At 40.0% G+C, this 11930-nt stretch overlaps 1 protein-coding gene across 1 annotated transcript; it reads right to left on the reverse strand.

Annotated features, from left to right (window-relative positions):
* Positions 1-3321: 3321 nt before the first annotated feature.
* Positions 3322-4086, reverse strand: LOC115758062. The gene is made up of 2 exons (XM_030698576.1): positions 3901-4086; positions 3322-3837 (listed from the first exon to the last, which is right to left on the reverse strand). The coding sequence occupies exons 1-2, from the start codon at positions 4081-4083 to the stop codon at positions 3322-3324; spliced, it is 699 nt and encodes a 232-aa protein (XP_030554436.1). The 5' UTR covers positions 4084-4086.
* Positions 4087-11930: the final 7844 nt, after the last annotated feature.

The following is an 11930-nucleotide window of genomic DNA, read 5'->3' on the forward strand; positions in this document are numbered from 1 at the left end:
CACCCTACCCCTTCGCCTGCGGTAAGCCCACAGCGCAGAGCACAAGCTGAGCCTCGAAATGAGCGAGCAAATTAAAGGCCATTTTGTTTTCGGTATAGGGGATTTGGGATTCGTCTTCTTCTCCAGCTGCGATGGATTATGTGCGACATGGGAATGCGCTTACAATCAAGAATGGACCACAGCAGAGGGCTGTGTGAGTGTGTGTGAGTGTGTGTGTTAAGTTGTAAAGATGTGTGTGGACTCAAGCCCCCGAGGACAGTTTTCGAATAAGGATATCCAACAAAACTGTTTACTAAGAGGTCGTTTGTCTTCTAGGTCTTAGAATATAAATACGATAACGGATTTATATCAAATATATTATCATAAAATATTCTTTGATATTTTTACTAACAAGATTAACACGACAAATAATTAATTAAGAAAAAGTAGGGAATAATGAGGAATTAGAAGGAATCTAATTTTAATTAAAGGCAACATAAATAAACTTATGCTAGTGTGTGCTTAAATTAGGATTAATTTACTCGTAATACTCTACTCTCTACTCGAAACCAATTGAGTTTAGTTGCTAATCACTTTTGGTTAATACCTGTTGCGCTATACCAAGTTAAGTCCCAGCTGCTGGAAGTATCTAGTTATCTATCGATCAATCTAAATTTGCTTGCAGTAGCCGTAACATTTCAATATCACAACAATGGCTATCAGAATTGACCATCAGGACTTGTGCACAACCAGCTTGGGCAATAAGTGGCCATTCATCTTACGGCTGCTTGGCCAGAATGCTGTCTATAACCCCAGCCACCCGCCACCCAACAGCCACCACCCACCACCCAATCGGGCACAGTTGCAGAGAACTTGCCACAAGCGAAAACCGAAGCACCCTAACCACAAACTTTGGCGCAACGAGTGAAAGAGGCAGAAATCTAGGCAACAGCCTGGCAACTGCTGTTACAACTAAGGCTATGGGTATATGGCTCTCGGTTTCCGTCTGCGTCCACGTCTATGTCTGCCAGCTCTGACTAGGACTCCGTCTCCGTCTCCGTCTCCAACTCTGGCATTGGCACTTGGCAGCAGTTGGCTGTGGCAGCGACGCCGGCATCAGGCGGCAAATAATGTAAAACGCCATTAGGCGAGATTTTCTCATACAAACAACAATTGTGCATTGGCACACAGAGCGCCAGCTGACGTTCCCAATGGGTAGATGGGCAGGAGGTGTGCCACAGTGGGTGTTGGACACAGCAGAATACTTTTCTTCCTTTCTATTCTTTTTTTTTGTTTTTTTTTTTTTTTTATGCGCACTTTGCACAAGCTGCGTGGGTGGTTGCTTTCAATCTCCCAAACGAAAACAATTTGGGCAGCAAGTGGCAACATTTGTTGCTGCCGCTGCCGTTGCCGCTGCGACAAATTGAATGAAATCACGGCAATTTGGCTGCCACACAAACATACGGACAGCTGTGGCCAGGCCGAGAATCGAGCAGTCAGAGCGTGTGAGCGAGACAGACCACATGGCCAGTGTTGCAAATGTTGATGCATAATTGAATTATTAATTTTTTTTTACTTTAAATAACAATGTATGACAGTTGCTGCCACTTCCCTGCCCTTGCCCCTGCCGTTGCCCCTGCCCCTGCCCCTGCCACACTGCCAAACAGGCAGCACGCATTTATCTGACTGCGGCGTGTATCGTGACGATAAAGAAATTGTTTACTCAGCGCCAATTCAGCAAACCGAACTCGAGCCCGTGCCACCAACAGACACCCCAGCCATAAGACCAGCCAACAAATCGCCACCCACTCGTGTGCGCCCCCTTTTAGGGCAGCAGGTCAAAATGAAGCTGTTTGGCCGGAGTGTGTCTGTGTGTGTGTGTGTATGACGCGGCATTGACTGACTTTTGATAATAAGCTGGCGCAGTGGGAAGCGGCAACTGGTAACTGGCAACTGGCAACTGAGTGCGAGCAGATAACACTTCCTCTGCCCCCTCAGCCGTGCAAACGACGCTAAGGATGATGAGCGGAGCGCAGCGACAGAGTTTGGGCGTCAATTTGTTTATGGCCACAAGCTCACACACACAAACACACACACAAACACACACACAAATAGACACACACAGACAGACCAGCAACGGGGTAGTCATGTTGGCGGCTTCCACCTGTGGCATCCCAAAAATAGTTGGTCAGCGTCATCGTCATGGTGTATTGCGTCAGGTGGAATAGAATTAAACAAAAATGGAATTTGACATTTGTTGACAATATTTATAAATGTATATAAAACTCACATATACAGACATACAATACATAACAGGCAAAGTTGGATCGATGGGCATTAGAATGGTGCATGTTTACCTTGAGGATCAATAGGAATAGTATATAGTTCATATATAGTGAGTAGTATATACATATATAGTAGGGATAGTTGGAAAAGGTCGAATATTTAGTATATAAAGTATATTTTATATATTATCAACAATGTAGATTTTTTTCACCCATATATTGTCTTTTAGATTTAAAAAAAAGTAATTTCCGATATAAAGTCTAACTCTCCCTTACACATTCTCTTTCTCTTTCTTCATATTTATCTATAATTAAAACCAAAATTGAAAGAAAAACAGGGGCTCTTGGAAGACTTCATTCATTCATAAGCTTACTCTCGTTTAATCATAATTCGTTAAAGTATTTTTTCCGACATATTACTCACAATTGTAGACATGTGATCTGAACGAAAGTGTTGTCTATATTTTTTTAAAGTTTTTTTAATTTAATTGAACTAGTCGATTCGATTCCTATGACAAAGAAGTAGCACAGTAAGATCTGATATGCAAAACCAATCTGAGATCAGCATAAATTAAATATCGCCAGTCGTAATTAAAGAAATTTAATAAGAAGATTGTTCATCAAGAAATAATCAAAACCAGCAACCGAGAATTTTGTTAAAAATATCTGTGAATACAATAAATCATATATTTTTTTATGTATATGTGTATACATGGACACAAACTATATGAAGAATAAAGTAATTGCATACTTCATTTAAAAACAAGTAAGAGGTTCTAGTCGGGAGCTCCCGACTACAGGATACCCTGATGCTTCCTTCTGCCTGTTACATACATTTGGATTTCGCACAAATACAATATACCCTTATACCCATTTTTAATGGGTTCAGGGTATAAATAAGACGAGCATCCATTTAAATAAATATTGAAATCAACATCCTTCCCCTCATTTTAACATTCTTATTTTTTAAATTAGCCAAACTGCTATCTTGCGATTTATCCTATTATGTAAGTTAATTGTACTATGGAAAATTAAGACATGCTTCTACACTAACATCTCAAATATTTCCAAGAATTAACGCCAATGCGAAGGCGACAAGTGCTCCTCCGGCCGTGCGCATGGCGGAATTGTTGCACTTCTCCAGCGATTGCTCCACCCAGGCGAGCTGTTCGACTTGTCCAATATCGACAAACTTTTGCTGGATGATTAGCATGTCATCGACGCTCAGATGTCGATGGCGTGTCCACACCTTGAAGATCGGCACGGATGCGATGCCCATGTAGCCGCAGAGAAACGCGTATGTGGTCTTATCCGTGCTGACCAGCTTGTAGGTGACTGGCAGGCGGGTCACTTCCCCGATGGACCAGGTGAAGATGCCATTCTTGGCGTTGTCGTCCCAGGCCAATGAGCCAGACTCTGAGGCCGACTCCCACTGGCCATTGGTGGTGTCCACGTACTCCACTTGCAGCTCCAGCATATTGTTCTCGTTGGGACTGGCTGGCACCGAGTAATTCAAGCACTGCATGTCATCCACATCCGGAGCACGCGCCACCTCATACCAATAGCCCGAGAGCTGTGCATGGGAAGGGTATTAAAGAGCACAGCTGACGAAATCGGCAATGTGGGTTCAACTTACACCTCCTAGATCGACTGCAGTTCCTTCATAGGTGAAGCACGAAAAGTTTGGACTCTCCGTCGTCTCCGTTGTATCTGTTGTCTCCGTTTCGTCCGTGGTCTCCGGGATCTCCGTTGTCTGTGACCAAACGCTGTGCATGGCGCAACCCAGCAACAGCAGCACTATAACAAGTTGACGATCCATAACAAGCATGAGCACTACTCCGAATTCGTTAAGCAACTGATCAATGTGAGTAAAACAAGCGACTTAAATACCAAACTTAGTTACTTTACAATCGCTTATCATTTTGCCAATTTGTTGGTATTATTTTTGCTCTTCCGTATACCATATACATGCGTATATACACTTACAGAAATTAACCAACTCTTTTATATATTTATACTTTTTAAATATTATTAGCATAGTTATATATCAATTTATTTTCGTTTCGGATCTGTTTAATATACATCTTGAAAATAATTAAAAAGTATTATTTTTATTATTTCTTTATAAATATTTTTATAAATTTAATGATCATATTTAGGGAAATATATATTCTATTTTGTCGTGAATAATATATTTTATTATTTATTACATTAATAAATAAATATATTTTAAATAAATATGATTTATTTTGCTTTGAGCTATATTTTCTTTTTTTTGTATTTCAATTTTTTGTATATTTGGAGAATGTATTGTTTTCTTGACTTGAGTAAATTTTGTACTCGAGCACGCATTTTATTTTCTTTAATCAAAAAGATCTTAAAAATGTGAAAATAAAACAAACACACTTATATGCATACAGGTACAAGCAACAAGTGTTGAGGAAGTTTTTTCTCAGTATTATAATATAAATAATACCATAAAGATAATTCTATATAATTATTCTCTTATGACATTTTAACTGGGTGGTGAAAGCGGCAAATTTTACTGTTTGGTTCCGATATGAACAATCAGCTTATAAATCAAACAAAACGGCTGCTATCGATTGTAGGTTAATGTCTGATATATTGTCTAATTAGATTTTTCGAAATGGAGCTAAGTTTGGGCAAATCGCTGCTAGTCAAGGCAGTCGGGAAGTCTGGTATTATGTCATCAGAAAGTTTTATCGATATGAATATGTGAAATACATCAACAATGATTTCCAATAAATTTCAAAAGTTTCAAGATTGAAAGGTATTTCCCGGCTTTAATCTGTGAAGACCGCTCCTAAATAACACACTTATGAATTAATAACGCTTGCGTTTACTGCTCGGAATTCAAGTGGCAGTTAAGTGGAAAAGTCCAAGATTGGGCACCATGACTAATGGCAGGTACACAGGTTCGAGTACATAAAGATTTAGTGAACGGAAGGCTCGCACACTAATATGCACAGGTCGTGAGATAAGAACTTTTATTATCTGCATATTTAATGCGTATCTTTAACGATAATCATCCACAGCTAACAATAACTGACTTGCGCTGATCAAATAATAATAATAAAATGAGCTATATGACATTATTTAATAAGTAATTAAAAAGTGATTAAATCTTCAAATTGATTAAAAAACAAAGAAATACGTCGAAGCAGTGGAAGAGTTAAGCTCTTTTAACATTTTGATTTACAATATATATATAGAATATATATTATTTCATCAAATAATCGCAGCAGAGACTTAAGTTAAGCTTGGGATTGGAACTCGCAAGCTCCCTCTTCTCTTACAATGCCTAAAATGAGTTGAGTCAAAACAATATCATTTAAATAACAGTTGCAATGACAGGACTCAGCATTACAAGTAGCCAATGTCCTGTGGTCCTGTGCAGCATAGCACAGCGGTTGGCCTGCCCAAGAAGACGCGCAAAAATTGTCACCGTCAGTGACAGGCGCTGAAGTTGTCGTATCCTTTAACCAGCTCGAGCCAGGCGCCGTCCAGGCTTGGACACGCTGTTTGTTTTGTGCTCCTTGATGTTAAAAGGGAAACGTTGAGATGGCTGTCATGAATGTGGCCGCGTCTTCGGCTGCTGCTGCTGCTGCTGTCGCTGACGGCAACTGAAGTGCGGACAAAGCAGAGTATTTGACAAGGCCAAAACCAGGCAGAATTTTTCTCAGCTACTTTCGGTTGGATCTAGCAAACGGACAGCATTCATATTTATACACCTAATGAGCGCCGCTTTTCTCAGATACACTTGATTTTTATTTAATTCAGCCATAAAATTCGCAGAAAAGTTTAATCTTAGATAAGATAAAAAGTGTAAATAAAATCTGGGACTTACAAGCTTACTGATTACGCTTAAAAATAGTTCTTGATATCATTTGTTGCCTATTAGTGAGAAATAATCGACTATTTAAGATTCAAGATCGGCTAGAAACAATCTACTAGTACTCGGTTTTAGCCATAGCTCCTTCTATTTCCCTCTTTCACTTTTCTCCTCTCTGTTCTCTGCGAAAGAATACCTTCTCCGCATTGTTATAGAGAAGACATTTTTTATTTACGCGATCCCAATAATAACAAAACAAAGTACATTTTCGTTTTGGCAAAGATAAGCCAGAACTGAATGGCCTAATCGTGCTTAGAACATTTTGATAGTGTTTCGGCTACGAAGCTGTCAACTAGCAAATCAAGCAAATGCGATTCAGATTCGGCTGACTGCGCCTTGCCCAATCAGCTGCCAGTTGCGATAGACAGACGTTCGGTTAACCAGAAGCAAGCTGGCCAAAAAGCATCTGGCAACATTTCGATGCTGCTGCGAGTTGTGCCCCACAGACACAAAAAACTTGTGGCAACAACAAGAAACAAAACTAAATGCAAGGACAACAAAAAGCGTTTATACAGGATGTGTATGTGTGTGTGAGTGAGTGTGTGTATGCCTGAGTGTGGGTTGAGCAACAGCTTGAGCTACAACAACAACATTAGCAGCAGCAGCAACAGCAGCAACAGCAGCAGCAGCAGCGACAGCACCAATGGCAACTGGCAGCAACAGCGGCAGCAAGAGTAACCGTTATTAAAGATTTTGAATACCTAATTATGAAAATGTCAGACGCAAACGTTTTTTTTTGGGGGGAAAGCACACAGCGAGCGAGTGGATGAGAAAAAGAGTCAGAGCGAATTGTTGCTGCTGCTGTTGTTGTTGTTGCAGCTGCTTGCTAGCTTATTGTTGTTGTTTTTACTATTATTGCGGCTAACAGCAGCAGCAGCAGCAACAACAGCAAATTGTGTTTGTGATGTGCCTGGCAGCCAAAACGTTTCGCTTCTCTTTGCCTCTGCCACAGCAGAAGCAGCAGCAGCAGCAGTTGCTGTGCAGCAGCAACAACAGCCTCAACATCAGCAGCAGCAGCAAAATATGAAAAATTCCATTTTCATGTCACTCAATTGAATTTCCATTCAAGTTTTCTTTTATTTTTCGCTGCTGCTGCTGGTTTTTTCTGACGACGACGCCAGCAACTGCGCCGCTCCTGCGCCATTTTATATTTTTGCCACGTGTGTGTATGAGTGCGTGTGAGCATGTGTGAGTGTGTTTTGTATTTTTGGCTTTTTCAGCTAAATTAATTGCCTACGGAATTGTAGTTAGTTGGCAACGTCCATTGTTGCTGTTGTTGTTGTTGTTGTCGCTGTTGAAAGCTCAAATACAAATACAAATACAAAATGCCAACAGCACACACACACACATACACACACCTAGGCACGTACACACATGCGACTAGCCAACAATGGCAAGCCAAAAGTCCTTTTGCGAGTTTATGGCAAAAATAAATAAATTTGGGTTTATCTCAATGGCATACAAGTCATTTGCAGCTGAGATTTTTTCTGCTTTACATAAACTAGGAGTCAGCTACGGCTGCTTCTTCTTTCACTTCCACCCAGCTCTCGTTTGTGCCTTGCGGTTTCACTAAAGGTGGGCGTGGGTAGGAGCACAACATGTGAACAATTGAGACATCTCGAATGGATCTGTGCAACTGGACAGGGACACGAACGTTAACTCAAAGCCTGAGATTAGCATTGTATTCCGAGGCGACTTTATTGATGAATTGTGCAGTTGGGCTCTGACTACGCCACAGCAAATATGTGTGTGTTTGTGTTTGTGTGTGTGAGCTTATGCGGGTGTGTGCTTAGAATTATACAATAAAGTGAACCCACATAACTCCCGCTGTCGCAAGTCATCTGCCAAGCTGCCAAGAGTCGGTATATTTAATTCCTTAAAGTGCATACCATATCACAAACCTCAGATATACATAGTATGCCTAGATTGTGGCATATGTATCTCTGGGAAGCAAAAATAGCCATCCAAGTCAGTTCCTTGAAAAGGATCCGAGCTCGAGCAACCGGTTTGAAAATCTAGCTAAGCTTTGTCTTAGCCGTTGGAAATGTTTGTCAGTGCTTAAAAAAATAGGTAAATAACTGCTAACCCTAATATAACTTAAAAACTAACGTTATAATAAATAATCAACCCATCCATTTTTCGTAGAATTTTGAATTATTTTAACACACAACCATTTTATACCCCTGGAGAGGGGGTTTGCCTTGAAATGCGAAAGGCCTGTGTAATTTTTAAAGACATCCAAATTATAAAAACAAGTAAGAGGTTCTAGTCGGCAGCTCCCGACTAGGGCATACCCTAAACCCTCTTCTTCCAACATCAAATGCATATATATATTCTATTTTAGAAGCTATATGTCAAATTTGGTGACCCTAGATCTTATTATTTACCAAAATTGCCCAAAAAACAGGATATCGATATCGATTTTTATCGATTGCTTGGAAACGGAGTACGTTATCGATTATCGGAAACAAACTCGATCTGCGCGGGAGCCAGGAGCATCTTCATCTAAAATTTCTCTAGCTCTTATAGGTTCTGAGATCCTTGCGTTCATACATACGGACGGACGGACGGATGGACGGACGGACGGACAGACGGACATGGCTTTATCGACTCAGCTATTTATACTGATCAAGAATATATATACTTTATGGGGTCGGAGTTGCTTCCTTCTGCCTGTTACATACATTTGGCTTTCGCACAAATACAATATACCCTTATACCCATTTTTATTGGGTTCAGGGTATAAAAAGCCAAACTTCGTGAAAATCGGATGAGATTTGGCCGAGATATGGGGGTGGTACATTTTGACCCATGTTTATATACGAAACTTGGGGTAAGATTTGGACATGAGTTTCGACTAAAAATAGGTGTTCAGATTTGAATGCCACATTAATCTAAGATTTGGACATGAATTTCGACCAAAAAATCGGTGTCGAGATTTGAATGCCACATTAATCTAGAGGGAAAATCATGAAGAAAAAGCCAAACTTCGTGGAAATCGGATGAGATTTGGCCGAGATATGGGGGTGGTAAATTTTGACCCATGTCTATATACGAATCTTGGGGTAAGATTTGGACATGAATTTCGACTAAAAAACCGGTGTTCAGATTTGAATGCCACATTAATCTAGAGGGAAAACCATGAAGAAAAAGCCAAACTTCGTGAAAATCGGATGAGATTTGGCCGAGATATGGGGGTGATATATTTTGACCCATGTCTATATACGAATCTTGGAGTAAGATTTGGACATGAATTTCGACTAAAAAATCGGTGTTCAGATTTGAATGACACATTAATCTAGAGGGAAAACCATGAAGAAAAAGCCAACCTTCGTGAAAATCGGATGAGATTTGGCCGAGATATGGGGGTGGTATATATTGACCCATGTCTATATACGAATCTTGGGGTAAGATTTGGACATGAATTTCGACCAAAAAATCGGTGTCGAGATTTGAATGCCACATGAATTTAGAGGGAAAACTATTAAGAAAAAGCCAAGCTTCGTGAAAATCGGATGAGATTTGGCCGAGATATGGGGCGGTACATTTTGACCCATGTCTATATACGAATCTTGGGGTAAGATTTGGACATGAATTTCGACTAAAAAATCGGTGTCGAGATTTGAATGCCACATTAATTTAGAGGGAAAACTATTAAGAAAAAGCCAAGCTTCGTGAAAATCGGATGAGATTTGGCCGAGATATGGGGTGGTACATTTTGACCCATGTCTATATACGAATCTTGGGGTAAGATTTGGACATGAATTTCGACTAAGAAATCGGTGTTCAGATTTGAAAGCCAGATTAATCTAGAGGGAAAACCATGAAGAAAAAGCCAAACTTCGTGGAAATCGGATGAGATTTGGCCGAGATATGGGGGTGGTAAATTTTGACCCATGTCTATATACGAATCTTGGGGTAAGATTTGGACATGAATTTCGACCAAAAAATCGGTGTCGAGATTTGAATGCCACATTAATCTAGAGGGAAAACTATTAAGAAAAAGCCAAGCTTCGTGAAAATCGGATGAGATTTGGCCGAGATATGGGGTGGTACATTTTGACCCATGTCTATATACGAATCTTGGGGTAAGATATGGACTTGAATTTCGACCAAAAAATCGGTGTTCAGATTTGAATGTCAGATTATTCTAGAGGGAAAATCATGAAGAAAAAGCCAAACTTCATGGAAATCGGATGAGATTTGGCCGAGATATGGGGGTGGTAAATTTTGACCCATGTCTATATACGAATCTTGGGGTAAGATTTGGACATGAATTGCGACCAAAAAATCGGTGTTCAGATTTGAATGCCACATTAATCTAGAGGGAAAACCATGAAGAAAAATCCAAACTTCGTGAATATCGGATGAGATTTGGCCGAGATATGGGGGTGGTAAATTTTGACCTATGTCTATATACGAATCTTGGGGTAAGATTTGGACATGAATTTCGACTAAAAAATCGGTGTTCACATTTGAATGCCAGATTAATCTAGAGGGAAAACCATGAAGAAAAAGCCAAACTTCGTGAAAATCGGATGAGATTTGGCCGAGATATGGGGGTGGTAAATTTTGACCCATGTCTATATACGAATCTTGGGGTAAGATTTGAACATGAATTTCGACTAAAAAATCGGTGTTCAGATTTAAATGCCAGATTAATTAAGAGGGAAAACCATGAAGAAAAAGCCAAACTTCGTGAAAATCGGATGAGATTTGGCCGAGATATGGGGGTGGTAAATTTTGACCCATGTCTATATACGAATCTTGGGGTAAGATTTGGACATAAATTTCGACCAAAAATTCGGTGTTCAGATTTGAATGCCAGATTAATCAAGAGGGAAAATCGTAAAGAAAAAGCCAAACTTCGTGGAAATCGGATGAGATTTGGCCGAGATATGGGGGTGGTAAATTTTGACCCATGTCTATATACGAATCTTGGGGTAAGATTTGGACATGAATTTCGACCAAAAAATCGGTGTCGAGATTTGAATGCCACATTAATCTAGAGGGAAAATCATGAAGAAAAAGCCAAACTTCGTGGAAATCGGATGAGATTAGGCCGAGATATGGGGGTGGTAAATTTTGACCCATGTCTATATACGAATCTTGGGGTAAGATTTGGACATGAATTTCGACTAAAAAATCGGTGTTCAGATTTGAGTGCCAGATTAACCTAGAGGGAAAACCATGAAGAAAAAGCCAAACTTCGTGAAAATCGGATGAGATTTGGCCGAGATATGGGGGTGGTAAATTTTGACCCATGTCTATATACGAATCTTGGGGTAAGATTTGGACATGAATTTCGACTAAGAAATCGGTGTTCAGATTTGAATGCCAGATTATTCTAGAGGGAAAACCATGAAGAAAAAGCCAAACTTCGTGAAAATCGGATGAGATTTGGCCGAGATATGGGGGTGGTAAATTTTGACCCATGTCTATATACGAATCTTGGGGTAAGATTTGGACATGAATTTCGACTAAAAAATCGGTGTCGAGATTTGAATGCCACATGAATTTAGAGGGAAAACTATTAAGAAAAAGCCAAGCTTCGTGAAAATCGGATGAGATTTGGCCGAGATATGGGGTGGTACATTTTGACCCATGTCTATATACGAATCTTGGGGTAAGATTTGGACATGAATTTCGACTAAAAAATCGGTGTCGAGATTTGAATGTAACATTAATTTAGAGGGAAAACTATTAAGAAAAAGCCAAGCTTCGTGAAAATCGGATGAGATTTGGCCGAGATA

Source organism: Drosophila novamexicana, unplaced genomic scaffold (assembly GCF_003285875.2).
Source record: "Drosophila novamexicana strain 15010-1031.04,08,12 unplaced genomic scaffold, DnovRS2.1 tig00000121-arrow-pilon, whole genome shotgun sequence".
Taxonomy (NCBI): domain Eukaryota; kingdom Metazoa; phylum Arthropoda; class Insecta; order Diptera; family Drosophilidae; genus Drosophila; species Drosophila novamexicana.

Bases quoted from the DNA above. Each gene is read 5' to 3' on its own strand.
- LOC115758062 (XM_030698576.1), bottom strand. From the start codon at position 4,083: ATGGATCGTCAACTTGTTATAGTGCTGCTGTTGCTGGGTTGCGCCATG. The intron at 3,838-3,900 runs GTAAGTTGAACC...TCCCATGCACAG, and splicing joins CTGCAGTCGATCTAGGAGGT to CTCTCGGGCTATTGGTATGA.